This window comes from Balaenoptera musculus, chromosome 8 (assembly GCF_009873245.2).
Source record: "Balaenoptera musculus isolate JJ_BM4_2016_0621 chromosome 8, mBalMus1.pri.v3, whole genome shotgun sequence".
In the NCBI taxonomy this organism is placed as follows: Eukaryota; Metazoa; Chordata; class Mammalia; order Artiodactyla; family Balaenopteridae; genus Balaenoptera; species Balaenoptera musculus.
Window position 1 is genome coordinate 96528769 of NC_045792.1, and position 23310 is coordinate 96552078.

General features: G+C 40.1%; 1 protein-coding gene across 3 annotated transcripts in view; it reads right to left on the reverse strand.

Annotated features, from left to right (window-relative positions):
* The window catches only part of MTCH2 (mitochondrial carrier 2), a 43841-nt gene that overhangs the window by 18626 nt on the left and 1905 nt on the right, over positions 1–23310 (reverse strand). For 2 of the 3 annotated variants that reach the window (XM_036859735.1, XM_036859736.1), the window contains exons 2-12: positions 22164–22248; positions 21909–22015; positions 14690–14716; positions 14429–14491; positions 12487–12544; positions 11864–11915; positions 11365–11424; positions 10123–10216; positions 8780–8827; positions 7786–7853; positions 5170–5245 (exon numbers count right to left, since the gene is read on the reverse strand). In XM_036859735.1, coding sequence (XP_036715630.1) covers positions 5170–5245; positions 7786–7853; positions 8780–8827; positions 10123–10216; positions 11365–11424; positions 11864–11915; positions 12487–12544; positions 14429–14491; positions 14690–14716; positions 21909–22015; positions 22164–22248 — 738 coding nt within the window. Of the gene's footprint in view, positions 1–1413; positions 3209–5169; positions 5246–7785; positions 7854–8779; positions 8828–10122; positions 10217–11364; positions 11425–11863; positions 11916–12486; positions 12545–14428; positions 14492–14689; positions 14717–21908; positions 22016–22163; positions 22249–23310 lie in introns of those variants that run through there. The other variant, XM_036859737.1, reaches the window with a different exon arrangement.

Consider the following 23310-nt stretch of genomic DNA (forward strand, 5'->3'; position numbering starts at 1 on the left):
TCTATTCTGTGGGAGGCTTGTTCTTTGGTTCACTGATCTGACTAAAATGCAGGGCCTTTGTCCTCAGATGGATCACTTATCGTTTGGTTCACTGGCTACTTTATTCTCAGCATTTCATTGCTTCTGTGAAGCAGTAAACATGCCTTGGAATTTGAGAGACTCAGGTTTGAACTCTCCTCTAAAACTTACTGGCTGTATAATTTTGAAAGAGTTACTTAATCTGAGTCTCATTTTCTTTATTTCTAAAGTGGGTATACCTACTCTACCAAAGAGTATGAGAACTAAAGCTTATACAACAGGCTTGGCAGTCATTACTTCCTACTGTTCTCTCTTCTTGCTTCCCCTTACCTGCCATAGTACCTTAAACTGACCCGACTTCATGCACTGCTACTTCACCGGCTATCTTTCCTACAAAGCCCAGTGAGGCTGTTTTGGTGGGCCTGTTTTCTTTTTTAAATTAATTAATTTATTTAATTTTTTTTGGCTGTGTTGGGTCTTCGTTTCTGTGCGAGGGCTTTCTCTAGTTGTGGCAAGTGGGGACCAATCTTCATCGCGGTGCGTGGGCCTCTCACTATTGTGGCCTCTCTTGTTGCGGAGCACAGGCTCCAGACACGCAGGCTCAGTAGTTGTGGCTCACGGGCCTAGGTGCTCCGTGGCATGTGGGATCTTCCCAGACCAGGGCTCGAACCCGTGTCCCCTGCATTAGCAGGCAGATTCTCAACCACTGCGCCACCAGGGAAGCCCCGGTGGGCCTGTTTTAAAGGGCCAAATATAATTTTTTTCACAGATTTTCAGATCAGAGAGAAGTAATGCCACTGCTGTGTAAGCCTTGAACTTGGTGTTGGATGTGGTTTCTGTTTTGTCAGTTTAGTTTGCAGTATAATTACGAGACTTAGGGGAGAAGTCTGAAGGCAAAGATCTCATCTGGTTGGGAGGACTAAGAGAGACTTCACAAAGAGATGGCACTAGAACTGAATTTTACCATATAAGAAAAATTTCAATGGGGAGAGGGAAAGGAGGACACTTCTAAAGTAGGAAATCATAGCAAAGCTAGGGTATGTTTTAGCTGGGATATAGGACTATGTTTAAAGTTTCTTTCGTCCTAAGGTTGCTTGTATACCCTGGTACTTTTACAAGCACCCCAAAGTTCCAGGGAACCCCACATTCTTTTCTTCAGTCAAGCTTCAATGACCAGCAGAGTCCCCAGAGGGAATATTTCCTGGCAACTTAGCTCAGTACTGCCAAAGCAAACCACTTGCCCAGTTTCACAAGTGCAGCTTACTAGATAATCCTTATCTAGGTTTACATGATTTACATATATGAGTCAGTTCAGTATTTCTTGCATGTGTATCTTAAGAGTACCTACCTACCTGCATTTACTAGCCCCTGAATAAATTTCAGACTCTGAGTATGTTAACGGCGTATAAAATTTTATGGAGGACCACGGGTACAGTACTCTTATTGGACTTACAGCTTGGATGCAGTTAGATTGATCAGCAAGTACTCTGAATAATGCCAGGCCTTGGTGAAATTTTTCCACAGCCCGACTTTCGTAGGCAAAACCAAAGCCTTGGCGCCCGCTGGTGGTAGACTGGTTCTCACAGTCAGACAAGCTTCTCAACTAGGCAGGCGTAGCGTGTATGAGAACAGAAGCCACAGGATAATAAACATGGCACATTTTCCTAGATCATCTTTACTTGAAGATTTTTTTTGGGAAAAAAAGTAGGTAATGCAAAACATTTTTATATTAAAACAAATGCAGATAATATTGAATAGAATATAAAATTTACATTCCTTTTTGAGACAAAGAGACATCAAAGACATTTCAAGGTAAGCTACTCAGGAGCTTCAGGCTACATTCCTAAACCCCGGGGGAGGGAGGAGACCCTGCACGCCCACTCTAATATTGTGGGTGCTGCAGCTTTGATAGGGAAGTAGCAAATTCTTCTGAGAAACAGCAAATTCAGTGCTTATTCATTTGGCAACAACCCAGTGGATTTAAGTAAGTGAAACCAAATGCTTTCTCATTTTAGAGCATTTTAACCTGCTTTTAAAAGATCTGAGTAAATAAGATCTTTATGCTTGAGTGGAAATTTATTCCCTTCTAAAATGATCTTTTCCCCCTCCTATGAATGCTACCATGCCTAACTGAGGGTATGACATGCGAGGTGGTCAATATCCTAAGAATCTTGTGGACTTACGTCTGCATTACCAGACGTGAAGTTACAAGTATACCTTCCAAGTGTGTCATTAGGAATGAAAAACAAACTACTCACCTTCTGCAACAACAAAAAGCAAACAAAATAAAAAACAGCAGCACAAAAGATTATATACAATTAGAACTGTATAATGATGTAATTTAGGGATTGGCAAAGACTTAGCTCTTAGGGAAGGGGACTAATGCCGCAGTATTTGCTTTTCATATTTTATATGATAATAAGAATTTCTTTTGGAAAAAAAAAGCCATTATGCTTCCTTTCCAAATCTTGCTTATTCTAATTGTCCTTTTTTTGTTGTTGTTGGCAACACAATTTATTGCTTTGCAATAATAGACTGAAGGCATGGATGCCTCAGGCAGAGATTTTCTAGGGTGGATTAGCAGTGTATTGTCCTTTCTTTGAAGTATGAGAGACAGGGTTAATTAAATGTGCTTAGAAGAATATACTGGGAGACAGATTCTGGTGGATGCTGCTGAGTTTTTAAGGTCTACTAAAGAAAAGGTAACTTATAACCTCCCATATCATTTGCCTTGTTAATTTTCTTAAGTTTCACAGAATTATTTCTCTTTCTTCACAGGATTGTACTCTTCATTTTACAAAGCCTTAAACTAAGACTCAAATTGCATGACAACCTGCCTGTACCTTTAGGTAAAAGCAACTTCCTTCTTTAAGTAAAATAATCTGGAGTAAAAATGTTTCAGAATAACTAAAGGGGGAATATCAGTGGTAAATTCTGTTGTGCTGGAAAAAAGAACAGAAAAAGGCAGACACCAAACACCTCCATTTTCCCAAGATTAAATGATTATTAAAAAAGCGTGCCACACTGTATAGAAATCAACATTCTCTCCCATAATTCTGTGCATCTGGGACTATAGAAATGTCACTGTCCCTGCCCCACATCTTCAAATTAACATTCTCAGGTCACAACAATAAGTCTTCCCAAAGGGGACCTTCCGGAAAAACAAGCTATTTCCTCGGCTCATATTTCCCTGGAAAAAAAAAAATGATAAATACAAATAAAGTCTAGTGTGAAAATGAGGTCAGCCAGTCCAAATCAGCAGAGACAACTGGACATATTTCTGAGAAACATGACTAAAATGACCAGGATGAAACCGGGACTATCACCACAGAGCAGCAATGTGTGTTCTCTGACTTAAGCTGAGCGTTTGTGGAACTAACTACAATTCTGACACACGGATAAAGGCAAGTATTTCTTACCTATTTAGACAGAATTCCCAGTTTGGATTCTGGCTCTGCCACTTGCTAGCTAACTGGATTATCAAATGAGTCAATTCATATAAAGTGTTGAGAACAGTCCTATCACGCAGCTAAGTCCCAGCTTTTGTTTGTTTGTTTGTTTTTTTGACCGTGTGGCACGTGGGATCTTAGGTCCCTGACCAGGGATTGAACCTGAGCCCCCTGCAGTGGAAGTGTGGAGTCTTAACCACTGGACCGCCAGGGAAGTCCCTGTGCCAGCTTTTATTTGTTTTGAATGGAATGGTAGATCTCTAAGGAGTACTTATAAAATCTTATAATTAAAGTAGTAATGTTGTGAGTTTAAATGAGTAGACTCTGAAGTTAGACAACCTGCATGTAGATCCTGCGCTCCCAAACACTGGCTGTGTGACCTTGGGTTACATAATTGGTATTATTTAACCGTTCAAAGTCCCCGTTTCTTCATATGTGAGGTGGGATGATAAAGAACGGTACCTATCCTCACACGGCTGTTCTGAGGGTTACGTGAGCTGATACATGAAAAACTCTTTGCATAATGCCTCATATACAGTAAGTGCTCAATTAAGATTTGCTGTTGTCTTAAGCATTTAAAGGACTAACCGTTCCCTAGGTAAGGTGTCTGATACCCTAATAATTTTCTAGTTGCTTTCTTCCTATAGCAGGGGGCTGGTTAGGAAGTGGGGAAAGAAGGGCCACCTTTCCTTTTAAATGGGGACCACAAAAGGAGACTGTCCAACCGAGAACGTAAAACTCAGAATGAAACCCAGAATGTTCATGTTAGGTCTGTCTGGCAACCATCCAAGTGTCCTGGCCTGGGTTCACAGAAGGGGTTGCTGGGCATGCTGAGCAAAAGCCCCCCCAGCAGCACTTAGGCCTTTGCGTTCAGGCTGGGAAGCCTGAGCCCTGTGAACAAAGGCCTTTCTCGTATGTGTCACCAGTGCTATAATATAATGCAACAAAGAGTTTCCTCATACAATTTCTTCTACAATCCTTAAAAAGTGCTTCCCATTCAAAAACAGCTTTCAACTGATGGCCATTTTAGTGATTTCATGTTAAATTTAGCCCACAGCCATTTATCATTTTGGTTCCTAATAAAGCTCTGCCTAGATTCATCAAGAATTTTTGGTTGGAGATGACCTACACCTCACAGCAATAACAAACAATAAATTGGAGTCTGGACAAAATCATCCACTAACATGACTCTGGAAGTAAGAGATCAGCCCTTTCAACAATATTGTGACAAATAATGTCATAAATAAATAACTTTTTATTTCTCAGCTTCTCTAAATACTGTAGGAAAACACCTGAATATATTAGGAGATTCTGAAAAGTTACAAAAAGGTGAGGTTGGAAAAAATAATCTGAAATCAAGGGCATCATTTTAACAACCAGGATAACTATCTACCCAGACCTTATTTGCAATTTGAATGTGATCACTCAAATGGCTCCCAGATCACATCTAGGAATTCTTAATTCTTCACTACCTCTCCTGATTTCCAAACAGCACATTTTATTACTATGCCAGAGTGACATATGGAACACTAAAAAGGGTACATTAATTGGTAACTAAAGGATAACCTACAAGAATTAACCTGGGATTCCAGAGACATTTAAGAAAACAAACAAAAACAAAACAAAATAAAATACGAGGAAAGGAGAGGGAGGGAGGGAGGGAGGGAAAGCGGGAGGGAGAGAGAGAATGAGAGAGAAGTACCTCTTTTTGTAGCATGCACCAGCAATCTATCCAAGAAGAATACACTGGGGAGTAGGGAGGGCATCCACCAGCAAGCCTGAAATAGAATAAAAGGTTAGCTACTTAAGTCAACATTTATGAAACATTCTCTCAAGAGCTCAGTAAATCTTTGTCAAAACATTCTTCCTGGAAAGTTCCCTGAGAAGCAATTTTAGTTCTGAAGAAACAAATTCTATTGGAGCAGGTGAAAGACTGAGCATCCAAAACGGACCGCCCTCCCTTACATTCAGGTTTTGAATCAACATAACATAAACAGAAACTTCAACCAGTTATGTACTTTCTAAAACATCTAGGCTTAAATTTGTGGACAAATGAAATCCTAGAACATAGTAATTATACGATTAAAAAGCAGGGAAAGAGAATTTAAAAACTAAGTAGTATTCAAAAGACTCCAAACATGACAATGGACAGTGGCGTGAAATGGTGGTGACTACATGCTCTTACTCAGATATAACGCCTTGTCACTTCCTCTCTCAAAAAGTGCAAATAATAATAGCAACAACAACAAAGACAACAACACCACACTTAACCAATCCTTCAAGCCTGCTCTGGGCCGAAATGTGGCAGCTGCTCCACAAATCACAAAACAAACAGAATATGGTAACTGTGCTCAGAACTCCACACAGCTATCAATTAGATATCTTGTTTGAAAACAATGACATGTATAATGGCATATTGTGGCAGGTACTCCAGAGGAACAGACTTTTGAAATAAATCAAGAGGCAAAACTTCTGGGACTTCCCTGGTGGTCCAGTGGTTAAGAATCCGTGCTTCCGGGATTCCCTGGTGGCGCAGTGGTTAAGAATCCACCTGCCAATGCAGGGGTCACAGGTTCCAGCCCTGGTCCAGGAAGATCCCACATGCTGCAGAGCAACTAAGCCCATGCATCACAACTACTGAGACTGCACTCTAGAGCCCGCGAGCCACAACTACTGAGCCCGCGTGCTGTAACTACTGAAGCCCGTGCGTCTAGAGCCCATGCTCCGCAACAAGAGAAGCCCGCGCACCGCAACGAAGAGTAGCCCCCGCTCACCACAACTAGAGAAAGCCCACGCACAGCAACAAAGACCCAACACAGCCGAAAATAAAATAAATTAAAAAAAAAAAACCATTCACTTTATAGCAGTACACCATATATACTCAATAAATATTTGTTAATCAATAAATATTAAAAAAAAAAAAAAGCAAGAATCCACGCTTCCACTGCAGGGGTTGCAGGTTTGATCCCTGGTTGGGGAACTGAGATCCTGCAAGCCACACAGCGTGGCTAAAAAATTTTTTTTTAAATTAAAAAAAAAACGAGGCAAAACTTCTGTCCAACCTGGTAGAGTCAGATGGCACCTAGAAGCTGGAAATCAGTGGTGTCCACCACCACACCCACCCCCTTCCCCAGCCAGTACATGAAAGGTCAAGAAACTTTCCATTTTCAACCAAATTTCCTACTTTTCTTACTTGAAAACTCACTTTCTCCATGAAGCCCTGAGGAAAAACAGGTACAGGTTGTCATTCAATCCCTGACATACTTTTTGTAACTTTTGAAAGAGAGGATAAGGACTTAAAACAAAGGAGGGACTTCCCTGGCGGTCCAGTGGTTAAGACTCTGCTGCGCTACCAATGCAGGGGGCATGGGTTCGATCCCTGGTCAGGGAGCTAAGATCCTGCATGCTGCACCTCATGGCCAAAACTAAATAAAAAAGTTTTTTTTAAAAAAAATGTGGGGACTTCCCTGGTGGTCCAGTGGTTGAGAGTCCATCTTGCAGTGCGGGGGGCGCTGGTTCAATTCCTGGTCGGGGAACTAAGATCCCACATGCTGCGGGGCAACTAAGCCTGTGTGCTGCAGCGAAAGATCCTGCATGCTGCAGCTAAGACCTGACGCAGCCAATCAATCAATAAGTAAATATTAAAAAAAAAAAAAATGTGAAAGTAGAGCAATTTGGTAATTTTCCCACCCTCTTCAGAAAAGAACCTGGACTACTGGCAAGTGCACATTATTTATAAATGCTTGAGAAATATTATTTGTGCCCTTCTCTCTTCCAAAAAAGGATATGAAGTGGCTGCTTATAATATAAATTGATGGGACTGCTGGTACATGGGGCAGACAGAGAAAAAAATTAGGAAATCTATTAACAGCACCAACTGTACTATCCTCCCCAAATTTCTACCAGGACTGCCCTACCTGTCAGGCATACAGGTAGCCAACTAGTAAGACAAGAAACGCAAGGCATTGGGCTTCCCTGGTGGCGCAGTGGTTGAGAATCTGCCTGCCAATGCAGGGGACACGGGTTCGAGCCCTGGTCTGGGAAGATCCCACATGCCGCGGAGCAACTCGGCCCATGAGCCACAACTACTGAGCCTGCGCGTCTGGAGCCTGTGCTCCCCAAGAGAGGCCGCGATAAGGAGAGGCCCGCGCACCGCGATGAAGAGTGGCCCCCACTTGCCGCAACTAGAGAAAGCCCTCGCACAGAAACGAAGACCCAACACAGCCATAAATAAATAAATAAATTAATTAATTAATTAATTAAAAACAAACAAACAAACAAACAAACAAAAAACCTATTAGAAACGCAAGGCACTTACCCACAGTTGTTGACAGCCATAAGATTAGAGACAAGCACAAAGGGGTACGTCAACATACTGGCAAAAAACTGTAAAAGAGTAAAAAGACAGCTAAGTTACTAACTCATTCCTAGTCTCCTTTATTCTTCTCCCTTAGTCTTAGTGCCACTGTGGTCAAATACTCCAACATCGGTTTTGCTTTCTCAGTATCCCAGGAGAGACTAAATTACACATTTTTGAGCCTGCAGATGTTTCCTCCTCTTACCATACCACTATATGCAACCTTTTAACCAAAGACCAGAAGGCTTCTCTTATTCTGTGATTGAGCCCTCATTCAAATAAAACTGAACCTCATCATTTGAAAGTAAATACAACTAAATACAATAAGCATTTCAAAATAGCCCTGAAGAAAACAAGACAACATGAACATCCTTCCAAAGACAATGGAAACTATTTCAAAAGTCAACTACTGGAAGACTCCACATGATTCAAGAGGGTGAATTTTCCAATACAGGTTCAGCGTGATACAGTGAGAAGCAGGGGCAGATCTGTGATGAGAAATGCCCACTTACCCCCTCTGAAAGCTAAACAGCACCAAATTATGGAGGCTTGTTATTACTGTTACTGTGATGCAGGGACTCTGGGTTATTCTTACCTCTGAAAAATATTAATAAATTTGAGAGGTTCTCCTGTGAGACAGCTGGTTGCTTTAAAGCAGTGACGACAAAGAAATTGAAAAGAAAAGAGAAGGGAAGAGAAGAAAAGAAAACTACTCCTAAAAAGGGACTTCCCTGGTGGTCCAGTGGCTAAGACTCCACGCTCCCAACACAAGGGGTCTGGGTTCGATCCCTGGTCAGGGAACTAGATCCCACATGCCGCAACTAAAGATCCTGCATGCCGCAACGAAGATTCCACGTGCCACAACTAAGACTTGGCACAGCCAAATAAATAAATATTAAACAAACAAACAAACAAACCTACTCCTAAAAGGCTCAAAGGATTTTTAAAAACTTACTCCTGTGACAGCTTGGGAATAACTCTTCATTTCATTCATGGTGGAAACCTAGAACAGGAAGAAAGCCTTTATTAGAACGAGTAAGAAAATTAAGCTGATATAACAGCTAATTGCCCCCAACCATATCAATATATTCTATCTCTGCATTATTAGTTTCTTTGACAACTTGAAAATTAATTTAGAGGATGAAAACATAAAACATTATAAGCATAAAAAGGCAGTGATTGGGGCTTCCCTGGTGGCGCAGTGGTTGAGAATCTGCCTGCCAATGCAGGGGACACGGGTTCGAGCCCTGGTCTGGGAAGATCCCACATGCCACGGAGCAACTGGGCCGTGAGCCACAATTACTGAGCCTGCGCGTCTGGAGCCTGTGCTCCGCAACAAGAGAGGCCGCGATGGTGAGAGGCCCGCGCACCGCGATGAAGAGTGGTCCCCACTTGCCGCAACTAGAGAAAGCCCTCGCACAGAAACGAAGACTCAACACAGTCATAAATAAATAAATAAAAGAACGTGAATTTAAAAAAAAAAAAAAAAAAAAAAGGCAGTGATCAAAATGATCAACCTGATTCAACATTAACAGACAAGTTCATATTAGACTAGGATGGAGTAGGAACTAATATAATAGCCTCAGGATTTCAAAAACAACAGAAATGCGATTGGTAACCTTTTCCGATGTCTTAGAAATATTGAGACAATCCCTGGAAACAACACTGACGGTATACTGAGGGACAAGTCACTCCCTCCGTATACACCTAGCTGTGTACCAGATGCTGTGGGGAAGACGAGTCTCAGTGCTCAAGAAACCAAGCACATGGATTTTTAGTCCTACCCCTGGCCCAGGTGTGTCCTAGTTCCCACCATGCTTTGGGGCTGCCTGTGTTCCAAGAGGTATACAACTGCTGAGGCTGGAGAAACACTGCTTTTAGGGAAGGCTGATTCTCACCCCCCACCCCGCCCCCAGGCTAAGGTTTCTAGAAAGCCCAATACAGGAGTCCCCTTAACACTTCAGATTAGATGAAACACCTGCATACACTATAAAACTATCCTGCTTCATAGTGTCCTCTAACATTAGGCATCAATAAAGAAGTGATCTCCTTGCAGCATGGAGAAAGGTAGACTCTTGGGCTCACTCTGCCACACCCTAGGGACTTTCTAGGTGCATCTCTCTATAGTAAACAGCATAGGTCATTCCATTAGCCTTTAAAATTTTGACTATTAATATATAGCTATATAATGACGAGTCTGGCACATAACCAACTGCCATCTTACTTTAAAGCTAACCTAGCTGCCAGGTGGATACAATGAAGTCAGCACCAGCACATCTCATCAAGGGCACAACCTACCCCGCTGTCCAGTGCATAAGTATTGACGAGGTAGGCCAGTGAGTTACAGAGCCACAAAGAAATGATGTCACCTAGGAGGCGAGGAATAAGACCCCTACATGAAGAAACAATAAAAATAAGCACCAAGAAATGTGATCAGTAAAAAGGTAATTCACTCAATATAAACACTTCTCAAAGAATTAATTTCAAAACATTCTAGAGAACTGAAAAGACACTGAATACGAGAACCTAACCAATTCATTCTAGTTAATATAACTGTTCTTGAGGCTAATCTCTAATGACTTTTATTCTCATTTAAAAAATGCAGGTCAGCTATACCCCTCTAAGATATGGCCAATGGCTCACCTTACTATTAATAACTATAAGCAGGGAGGCAAAAAGTGTGCCTATTTCGGAGAAGAGACTTAAATATGATTATTGCTAAACTACTTGATATTCAAATTTGGCAGGGCAAAAGATGAGAAAAATTACAAAATGAGAATGGCCCAAACACAGATACAGGTGAAGAGCATCAAAAAACATGTTTCCAGGGCCTAGTTAACCGAGGTGAGGCAGTGTGGAAGAGTGGGACAAACATTACCTCACAGACTGAAGACCAGCGTTTAAATGCCACTTCTACCACTTATCAGCTATGTGACGGGCAGCAAATGAACTTCCCAGAGCATCAGTTTTTTTTTAATCTCTAAAATGAGAATAATAATAGCTGTCTTGCCTACTTCCCAGAGTATTTATGATACTCAAACATAAAATCAACTATGTGGAAACACTCTGAAAATTAAAAAGGACCATTTAGTTAATAATGCGGTTTTTGTTGTTAACAGAAGAACAAGGGTAGTAGCCTAAGTTCTTCCAAAGTAAATTCAAGGGAATGAATACAGTGCAAAAACGTATTCTCTCAGGATAAGGAAGATACATGTTAGATAATTTTCCATTTTTCAAAAATGAACTTTCCTCATTTCATCAACTATATAGTAATTGAGAACTCACTGTAAGGGTAGAAACTTCAATGAATTTATTTGTTAAAAAAAAAACACCCTCATTTCAAACATTTTAGATGTGCAGAACAAAAGTTTGGGATCTCTACAAGAGAATTTAAGTCAGATGGGCCTAAATGGAGTTTAACATGAAATAAACCCAGAGAGTACATTTTCTCTGAGGTTTAAACAAGGAGTCATGTCCTCGTTCTCATTAAAGCTTTCTACGCACACAAAAATCACACGCACAAATCAGTAATTTACTCACGCAAAAAATCCTAGGATGCCCTCTTCCCGATAGATAGTTGCTATTGAGTCACAAAGTCCACTAGGTTCAGAAGAAAGAAACGTGAAATACATTAAGATTATTTTGGAGCTATCAAAAAAAAATGTTCAATTACCACTTTTGACAAGGTGAAACTTACACCTCCACCCCTGCTCCCTTTTCTACCACCCTCACTCTGCAAAGACAGTTGAATTTAGAGATAGAAGTGGAGATATTAATACCTAAGGGTGTAGTCACATGCAGTCAGGGTGAATTCTGGCTTCAGTGGTCCTGCAACTTACTCTGAGATCCTGGTTAGGCTCCTAAACCTGTCTGGGCCTTTTTCTTCTATTTTACTGTTTTTTTGTGTGTAGATCAAATGACACAAGACATATGAATTTGTTTTGTAAGCTCTAAGGCATCATAAAAATGTAAAGTATTATTATTCTAATACTTTGGCTTCAACAGATCTCCCTGAATACTTGAAAACAGAAACACTTACCAGTACTTGGATTCTCTGCCAATGAATTGTACCATAGATCTCAGAGTGATCACTATAGAACACAGAGAAAAGATTTTTAAGCTACATTGAGATAAATTTTAATAGCCCTGGGGAAAAAAAAAAAAAAAAAGGTTTTCCCACCTAAAGACACTATGCTATCTGGATAAATTGGATAAAAGCCAAAATAGGCAAACAAAAAACAAACAGGCAAGGCACTTTAGTGAACTCCCATGTCAACCTATCTAAGTAGTCAGGAGAGATCGTGATATAAAAGAAAGATAGGGCTTCCCTGGTGGCGCAGTGGTTGAGAATCTGCCTGCCAATGCAGGGGACACGGGTTCGAGCCCTGGTCTGGGAAGATCCCACATGCCGCGGAGCAACTGGGCCCGTGAGCCACAACTACTGAGCCTGCGCGTCTGGAGCCTGTGCTCCGCAACAAGAGAGGCCGCGACAGTGAGAGGCCCGCGCACCGCAATGAAGAGTGGCCCCTGCTCGCCACAACTAGAGAAAGCCCTCGCACAGAAACGAAGACCCAACACAGCCAAAAGTACATAAATAAATAAATAAATTTGTAAAAAAAGAAAGATAAAAAATCAGATTTCAGTTATCAACTGCAAACATACCATGGAAGGGATGTGTGATGAGAGTAGCAGCAGAACGGGCCATCATCTCTCGAGTTGTCTAGAAACAATCAACACACACTTGTGAAATCTAAGTAAATGACACTCAAATTCCTGAGAGAAGTCATGTGGGTGGACACTGTAGAATAAGAGAGTGAGTGACAGAGCACTCCTGCCCTTCCTGGAGTCAGGAAGAGTAGCCTGAATGGGATGCAATATAATACACTATCATTCTAGCACAGCTTTCACTCATGGATTTCAATACTGTTATAGCTACTTCTCAAAATTTCTCTGCAAAGCAGGTTTCTGTTATCTTAAATTTAAAGATGAGAAAAACAAAAGCAAAGAAACAGGGAAAGGGACTTCCCTGGAGGTCCAGTGGTTAAGACTCCACGCTTCCAATGCATGGGGTGCAGGTTTGATCCCTGGTCGGGAACTAAGATCCCACATGCTGCAGGGTGCGGCCAAAAAAACAAAAACAAAAACAAAACAAAAAAAAGAAACAGGGAAAGTCACCAGCAAACAGTAACCTAGCTGGAATAAAACTATGAGGCTTGGGGCTTCCCTGGTGGCACAGTGGTTAAGAATCCACCTGCTAATGCAGGGGACACAGGTTCGAGCCCTGGTCTGGGAAGATCCCACATGCTGTGGAGCAACAAAACCCGTGCACCACAACTACTGAGCCTGCGCTCTACAGCCTGTGAGCCACAACTACAGAGTCCACATGCCACAACTACTGAAGCCTGAGTGCCTAGAGCCCATGCTCCACAGCAAGAGAAGCCACAGCAATGAGAAGCCTGTGAACCACAATGAAGAGTAGCCCCCACTCGCTGCAACTAGAGAAAGCCCGCACGCAGCAACGAAGACCCAATGCAGCCAAAAATAAATAAATAAAAATATAAATTCAAACAAACAAACAAACAACTATGAGGCCTGTATTTAGACTATTAAATTGCTCTCTCATTGTGAGTGATTTCAGAGACTCTGATACTCTGATATCTACACTAGACAAATGTCAGGCTCTGTTTAATCTGTACCAACGTCTCAAGGAGAACACAATGACGTTCATCTGTTTTTCAACCACAGCCCCGTAACTGTGCAGTATCTTAGAGCTCTATATTTACCCTAGTTTATCTTTCTTGTCCAGGACTCAGTAAAGAGGTTAGTAAAAAATTCAATCACAATACTTGGAGGTAGGCTGTAAATATAGTAGGTCCGTCGTTCGTTTTTGCATTTAAACATTATCTTCATTTAGTGAAGAGATCTCTCACCCCTACTCTAACGGTAGTTCTAAGAGACTTACGATGAACTAAATAAAGTTAAGAAAATATAAAACACATTAATACATGCATCTCTACTTTTAAATAAAATCACTTCATGAAAATTTACAAAAAACAAAGTTGACTCATCTGACATCTTGACCTATAGTGATGTTTGTTCAGTGATATATACTTTAGAAGGCAGCTTTCAATGAAAAATTGTGACGTCTCTATAGACAATTAGGTAATGTAAAGACTAGAAATAAAAGAGTATTATTAAGTCAGGCATGCAACAAACTCCAATGGTAGAAGACAGGAGTGGGAAATGGACGATAAGGACATCTTAAAGTCAGAATAATGTTGTAAAAGCATTTCTGGATATATAATATCCAACACACAAAGGCCCTGGCCACTATTTTAATACTTTTGGGCCAGAGATTTCCAACTCTATTATAAGAGGTTTCAGTACTTCCTCAATTTTAAAGATGAGTGGGCAAATTATGTTTCCTTGAAATTCCAAACAGCAAGCAATGTTTTTTTCTCTCTTTATGTTCTACATGCAGTAAAGCCCATATTAAATTGAAAGTTTAATTTTGTTTGGAACAGACACTGAACATACAGGCCTGATGATCCTGATTCCACAACTGCCAGCTTGCTCTGATTTAGAGAAATCATAATCATCTTACCTCCTTGATAACTCGGTCAAAGGAAGATGAAACTTCTTTCTGTACATTTCCAGATCCTGACTCCTGGAAATCAAAATGAAAGAAGATAGATATGTTGATGGTTTTAAATAGAACTGTTCAAACTGGTGGCCACCCCGTATAACAACACTCTCTACGATGAAAGGAAAGCTGACTGCTTGTCCCTTTTCCTAAAGAGGACCAAAGAGCAACAGTAGCTTGCAGGGAAAATAGACTCAGGCATAGAAATCGGCTCCAACATACCTCAGCCTTGTCACACTCCTGGTAATGCTACAAAGGAAGAGAAAAGGAAAGGATGATTAGGGCTATCATAGTGTTATTGAGACAGAACATAAAATGAAAATTCTATTGATTGGCAGAAATTAAAATAGTTGATTTTTTTGGCTGTAAATCTCCAATTAATTTCTACTTCTAATTAACACTTGGAAATAAGTGTCTCTAAGATGATCTTGTTGCTAAGTTTAACATACTGACTGATCAGCTCATAAAAGTACTTATCTAAAAGAAGAAAAAGGAGGGGCTGCCCTGGTGGCGCAGTGGTTAGGAATCTGCCTGCCAATGCAGGGGACACGGGTTCGAGCCCTGGTCCGGGAAGATCCCACATGCCGTGGAGCAACTAAGCCCATGCGCCACAACTACTGAGCCCACGCTCTAGAGTCCACGAGCCACAACTGCTGAGCCCGCGTGCCACAACTACTGAGGCCCGTGAGCCCTGGAGCCCGTGCTCTGCAACAACAGAAGCCACCACGATGAGAGGCCCGCGCACCACAACGAAGAGAAGCCCCCGCTCACCGCAACTAGAGAAAGCCCGCGCAGCAACGAAGACCCAACACAGTCAAAAATAAATAAATAAATTTAAAAAAAAAAGAAGAAAAAGGAAAACAAAGCAAAGCAAAAATCCAAGAACATTATTTTTATTTATTTATTTGAATTTTTGAATTTCATTTATTTATTTTTATACAGCAGGTTCTTATTACTTATCCATTTTATACGTATTAGTATATATATATGTAAATCCCAATCTCCCAATTCATCACACCACCACCCCCCGGCCCCGCCTCTTTCCCTCCCTGGTGTCCATATGTTTGTTCTCTATATCTGTGTCTCAAATTCTGCCTGCAAACTGGTTCATCTGGACCATTTTTCTAGGTTCCACATACATGAATTAATATACGATATTTGTTTTCCTCTTTCTGACTTACTTCACTCTGTATGACAATTTCTAGATTCGTCCACGTCTCTACAAATGACCCAATTTCATTCCTTTTTATGGCTGAGTAATATTCCATTGTATATATGTACTACATCTTCTTTATCCATTCGTCTATCGATGGGCATTTAGGTTTCTTCCATGACCTGGCTATTGTAAATACTGCTGCAATGAACATTGGGGTGCATGTGTCTTTTCGAATTATGGTTTTCTCTGGGTATATGCCCAGTAGTGGGATTGCTGGGTCATATGGTAATTTTATTTTTAGTTTTTTAAGGAACCTCCATACTGTTCTCCCTAGTGGCTGTATCACTTTACATTCCCACCAACAGTGCAAGAGGGTTCCCTTTTCTCCACACCCTCTCCAGCCTTTGTTCTTTGTAGATTTTCTCATGATGCCCATTCTAACCGGTGTGAGGTGATACCTCACTGTAGTTTTGATTTGCATTTCTCTAATAATTAGTGATGTTCAGCAGTTTTTCCTGTGCTTCTTGGCCATCTGTATGTCTTCTTTGGAGAAATGTCTATTTAGGTCTTCTGGCCATTTTTGGATTGGGTTGCTTTTTTAATATTGAGCTGCATGAGCTGTTTATATATTTTGGAGATTAATCCTTTGTACGTTGCTTCATTGGCAAATATTTTCTCCTATTCTGAGGGTTGTCTTTTCCTCGTTTATAGTTTCCTTTGCTTTGCAAAAGATATTAAGTTTCATTAGGTCCCATTTGTTTATTTCTGTTTTTATTTCCATTACTCCAGGAGGTGGATCAAAAAAGATCTTGCTGTGATTTATGTCAAAGAGTGTTCCTCCTATGTTTTCCTCTAAGAGTTTTATAGTGTCCTGTCTTACATTTAGGTCTCGAATCCATTTTGAGTTTATTTTTGTGTATGGTGTTAGGGAGTATTCTGATTTCATTCTTTTACATGTAGCTGTCCAGTTTTCCCAGCATCACTTATTGAAGAGACAGTCTTTTTTCCATTGTATATCCTTGCCTCCTTTGTCATAGATTAGTTGACCATAAGTGCATGGGTTTATCTCTGGGCTTTCTATCCTGTTCCATTGATCTATATTTCTGTTTTCGTGTCAATACCTTATTGTCTTCATTACTGTAGCTTTGTAGTATAGTCTGAAGTCAGGGAGTCTGATTCCTCCAGCTCCGTTTTTTTCCCTCAAGATTGCTTTGGCTATTCGGGGTCTTTTGTGTCTCCATACAAATTTTAAGATTTTTTGTTCTAGTTCTGTAAAAAATGCCATTGGTAATTTGATAGGGATTGCACTGAAACTGTAGATTGCTTTGGGTAGCATAGTCATTTTCACAATATTGATTCTTCCAATCCAAGAACATGGTGTATCTCTCCATCTGTTTGTATCATCTTTAATTTCTTTCATCAGTGTCTTATAGTTTTCTGCATACAGGACTTTTGTCTCCCTAGGTAGGTTTATTCCTGGTTATTTTATTCTTTTTGCTGCAATGGTAAATGGGAGTGTTTCCTTAATTTCTCTTTCAGATTTTTCATCATTAGTGTATAGGAATGCAAGAGATTTCTGTGCATTAATTTTGTATCCTGCAACTTTACCAAATTCACTGATTAGCTCTAGTAGTTTTCTGGTGGCATCCTTAGGATTCTCTACGTATAGTATCATGTCATCTGCAAACAGTGACAGTTTTACTTCTTCTTCTCCAATTTGTATTCCTTTTATTTCTTTTTCTTCTCTGATTGCTGTGCCTAGGACTTCCAAATCTATGTTGAACAGCAGTGGTGAGAATGGATATCCTTGCCTTGTTCCTGATCTTAGAGGAAATGCTTTCAGTTTTTCACCATTGTGAATGATGTTGGCTGTGGGTTTGTTGTATATGGCCTTTATTATGTTGAGGTAGGTTCCCTATATGCCCACTTTCTGGAGAATTTTTATCATAAATGGGTGTTGAATTTTGTCAAAAGGTTTTTCTGTATCTTTTGAGATGATCATATGGTTTTTCTTCTTCAGTTTGTTAATATGGTGTATCACACTGATTTGCGTATATTGAAGAATCCTTGCATCCTGGGATAAATCCACTTGCTCATGGTGTATGATCCTTTTAATGTGTTGTTGGATTCTGTCTGCTAGTATTTTGTTGAGGATTTTTGCATCTATATTCTTCAGTGATATTGGTCTGTAATTTTCTTTTTTTGTAGTATCTCTGCTTTTGGTATCAGGGTGATGGTGGCCTCATAGAATGAGGAAAAATGACAAATAACATACAAAGGAACTCTCATAAGGTTAACAGCTGATTTCTCAGCAGAAACTCTACAAGCCAGAAGGGAGTGGCATGACATATTTAAAGTGATGAAAGGGAAGAACCTACAACCAAGATTACTCTACCTGGCAAGGATCTCATTCAGATTTGATGGAGAAATCAAAAGCTTTACAGACAAGCAAAAGCTAAGAGGATTCAGCACCACCAAACCAGCTCTACAACAAATGCTAAAGGAACTTCTCTAACTGGGAAACACAAGAGAAGAAAAGGACCTACAAAAACAAACCCAAGACAATTAAGAAAATGGTAACAGGAACATACATATTGATAAGTACCTTAAATGTAAATGGATTAAATGCTCCAACCAAAAGACACAGACTGGCTGAATGAATACAAAAACAAGACCTGTATATATATGCTGTCTACAAGAGACCCACTTCAGACCTAGGGACACATACAGACTGAAAGTGAGGGGATGGAAAAAGATATTCCATACAAATGGAAATCAAAAGAAAGCTGGAGTAGCAATACTCATATCAGATAAAATAGACTTTAAAATAAAGAATGTTACAAGAGACAAGGAAGGAAACTGCATAATGATCAAGGGATCAATCCAAGAAGAAGATATAACAATCATAAATATATATGCACCCAACACAAGAGCAACTCAATAGATAAGGCAACTGCTAACAGCTATAAAAGAGGAAATCGACAGTTAACACAATAATAGTGGGGGACTTTTAACACCTCACTTACACCAATGGACAGATCAACCAAACAGAAAATTAATAAGGAAACAGAAGCTTTAAATGACACAATAGACCAGATAGATTTAATTGATATTTATAGGACATTCCATCCAAAAACAGCAGATTACACTTTCTTCTCAAGTGTGCGTGGAACATTCTCCAGGATAGATCACATCTTGGGTCACAAATCAAGCCTCAGTAAACTTAAGAAAATTGAAATCATATCAAGCATCTTTTCTGACCACAACGCTATGAGGTTAGAAATCAATTACAGGGAAAAAAACGTAAAAAACACAAACACATGGAGACTAAACAATACGTTACTAAATAACCAAGAGATCACTGAAGAAATCAAAGAGGAAATCAAAAAATACCTAGAGAGAAATGACAATGAAAACACACGATCCAAATCCAAGAACATTATTTACTAAACACACACATATAACAGAAAATAAATTGATAAAAACATAGCTTAGGGGCTTCCCTGCCGGCGCAATGGTTAAGAATCTGCCTGCCAGTGCAGGGGACACAGGTTCAAGCCCCAGTCCAGGAAGATTCCACATGCTGCGGAGCAACTAAGCCCATGCACCACAACTACTGAGCCCGTGCTCTAGAGCCCCCGAGCCACAACTACTGAGCCCACGCACCACAACTACTGAGCCCGTGTGCCACAACTACTGAAGCCTGCGCACCACAACTACTGAAGCCTGCGCACCTAGAGCCGGTGCTCTGCAACAAGAGAAGCCACCACGATGAGAAGCTTGCACACCGCAATGAAGAGTAGCCCCTGCTCACCGCAACTAGAGAAAACCTGTGTGCAGCAACAAAGACCCAACGCAGACAAAAATAAAATAAATAAATTAAAAAAACCCAAAAAACACAAAACATAGCTTAGGACGAAGGCTATGGAAAAAGCCTCACGGCTTCTTCATGGGAAAAGCAGGTCCAATACCAAATTAGGGCAAGATGCTTTTCTTCACTGTACAAAGAACAGAGAATTGGTGCTAAGTCTGAATAGCTGAAACCACCTCACTTCCACAAAAGAAGATGCTTTTTTCTTTTGGAGAAGAGAACATGAAACTGCCAGAGCTCAGACTGCACTGGAAGAGGAAATATTATTTGTGGGATATTTCAGAAATAGAAGATGGGCTAGGTGAAATACAAGAACCAGACGACTGACCTCCTAGTCATAACCAGATTTAAAAAATAGAGAACACTGTCTTTTACAAAAAGAATTTTACATTTTAAAAATAAAATCAGAGGAAAGAGAACAAACAACATGATTAAGCAAAATGATGGTTTTGGGTCAAATTCCAGGTCTTTGACAAGAATTAATTCTAACAGTTTCAGGAGTTTTAAAAAATCCTCACTCATTTCTAGACTTTGGTTTTCACTCCATTAATAAAATTTTCAACCTGTCTCTTCTACATTATTCTGAAGAGATTTCAATTTAATTCTTGTTCAGATATACAGAACTCTTTCTTGTTCAGAAAGACCTGAATTGGTCTTTCTTCTTGATTGTATTAGTTGCTTTTGATACTAAGTATAGTACCAATACCCTGTTCTATTTCATTTGGCTACATGTGAAACACATATTCCAGGTACTTGGTTACCTCAAGTTTGTCTTACTTTTCCTTTACATAAAGGAACTTGATCTCAAGTAGTAATTTCACTCTTGGTCTATACATAAACCTCTTTGAACTAGATGACAACTACTTTCCCACATGAAAATCTAAACCTCATTTAGGTAACAGGAATGCTTTCACTGAGCCAAAGTACAGTGTGGCTGGAAAAGAGAGTAGTAATCAATCCACCAAAAACATTGGCCCATTAAAACTCAATCACTCTGACCCATGGGCCACCCAAAATGCTGCTTCTAACATTCAGTCCACACGCATGATGACAAGAGTAAGTACAATGAATAACAAAACTGCTCCCATGTGAGGAACTAACTGGAAAACCTCTCCAACTCAATTCAACAAAGTCTGAAGAGAATTTAAAACCTAAGCCAATCAGATCATGAAACTGATTAACAAAACCACGATTTGCTCATCAAATGATAAAAAAGTAGAACTGGGGCAACATTAAAGCCTTAAAAAATACATGGAGGATTGTACCAAGTACTATTGGCAGTGGTTTTTTTTGGCTGAGCCTTGCAGAGTGTGAGATCCCAGTACCCTGACCAGGGATCGATCCCATGCCCTCTGCAGTGGAAGTGTGGAATCCTAACTACTGCACCGCCAGGGAATTCCCTGGACTGAGTACTATTGAAATAAACAGTCACAAATAAACACTATCCTGACTTTAACGTTTATCTTGTTAAGTTTTAAAAAAAAAAAGTTTGTAACAGAAAACATTTACTAGGAGTAACACTAGGAATAAGAGGAAAATAACATGAGAAAGAAATGTATGTTTTAACCAGCTTCCTTCCTCCTTCAAAGAAATAAAATGAGCTACACAGGAGCTCAAATGAGTGTACTTAATTTCTGCTCAGAACAACTGGTCCAGAGGAAGAAGCTTGCGTAGATCAAAATCAATTACTTCATTTTATACAAATTCTCCTTGCTTCCCAGGAAAGAATTAAGAATGGGTATTTCAAGTAAATGTTTTTCAAGAGGAAGAAGGGCCATGGATGTAAAGACGTATATCTTTGAAACTGCTCTTGATCAGTAAAACAAACTGTACGTAAAAGGTTATCTAGGGCTTCTCTGGTGGCGCAGTGGTTGAGAATCTGCCTGCCAACGCAGGGGACATGGGTTCGAGCCCTGGTCCGGGAAGGTCCCACATGCTGTAGAGCAACTAAGCCCATGCGCCACAACTACTGAGCCTGCACTCTAGAGCCCGCAAGCCACGACTACTGAAGCCCGTGCGCCTAGAGCCCGTGCTCCACAACCAGAGAAGCCACCGCAATGAGAAGCCCGCGCACCACAATGAAGAGTAGTCCCCACTCGCCGCAACTAGAGAAAAGCCCACGCGCAGCAACTAAGACCCAATGCAGCCAAAAATAAATAAATAAATTAAAAAAAAAAAAAAAAGGTTATCTAGCTCTGTGCTTTGTGACCACCTAGAGGGGTGGGACAGGGAGGATGGAAGGGAGACCCAAGAGGGAGGAGATATGGGGATATATGTATATGTATAGCTGATTCACTTTATTATAAAGCAGAAACTAACCCACCATTGTAAAGCAATTATACTCCAATAAAGATGTCAAAAAAAAAAAAAAGGTTATCTAAATCTATGGGAAGATGGATTGATTTTCTTCTTACCTGTAAAACTTTACCATGGACCACAGTTCCAAGGACCCCTGAACACAGTCTTGGAGTTAAGCCTGTGAACAACCCACGCTTCCCATCGATGCTTGCAATGTGCTGAGCTAAGAACACAAGTCGGAGATTTACATTCTAGTTGAAAGTAATGGTTACATAGAAATTTCAAGGAAACATGCTTTCTATATATTTTTTCAGTAACTCCTATCACACCCTTCAATGTCCTCCAATTCCAAATAAATCAAAGACACTTACCATAACAAAAGAGACCTGGAAGCTGACAAACTTGCCGCCCAAAAATATTTCGTCCTATTGTTGGAGGAAGAGGCTCATATCCCACCTTTAGAAACAAGAGACTGTATCAATACTAAGCAACATTCCCAGGAATGCCTGGGTTGCAAGGTCTTGAATAAAGAACAAATTTAGAGTTATAATTTTTAACACAAGTTAAAATGCAGTGTATATTTTCCAAGACAGTGATGAAGTATCATCCTTGTCAGTTGTGGTGTTGTTTTTTTTTTTTTTTTTTTGATTTTGTCACTTGTTTAAGACTGGTTTCAATAAAGTCCAAGTTTTCTTTTGGTTCAAATTCTACAAAGTAAACCATGTGGCTGAGATAGACTGGTATCAATCTGAAAATAGAATAAGGGAATTTTTGTGTTAACAATGCTACAGTTTACTGAGGACGCTCAAAAATATTTTCTAAAGAAATTCAAGCACATTTTAAATATTTGGACGAAGTGAGAAGACTAAGCCAGCATCAACGTCATATTTGGCTGCAAAACAAACCACTCAAAAGGCAAATGCAGATACAGCTGGGGATAAGTCATTTGGGAAAGAACTACAAGCTAAGTCCACGTTAAAGGAGCAGACTGTCATGAACAATCTAACGAGTCATTTCAGAATTAATGTCATCATTTTATTTCTACAATATATTCAGACTCTTTAGTGCCAAAGGGATACTTGAGAGAATGAACGTTGTCGGACATGGTTTTGACTCTCCTGCTGTGATTCTCAACCTGTTCAATTAAAGAACTCCTGAAAGTGTCACTGAACAACTATTTTTAAAACTGAGTATTTGGGAATTTCACCAAAACCCCTGAGACACTTGGCAACACAAGCATGTTGTGCAATCAGGATTAAGGAGTTTTTGAGGCAAGAGCTCTGAATGTCATTAGAAAACCTTGCCTCCTGGATCAGGACTGAGTAATGAATGGGCTTATATCAGATTTACTGCAAAATGCTTTTACCTCAGATATTATCTAGCTACAAATGTGCCAATTCTGTTTTAGATGTCACAATACATTTCAAAGATTTTGTTCTTTCTTTCTTTCTTTCATTTTTTGGTCACCTCTAGTGGCTTGAGGGGATCTTAGTTCCCAGATGAGGGATTAAACCTGGG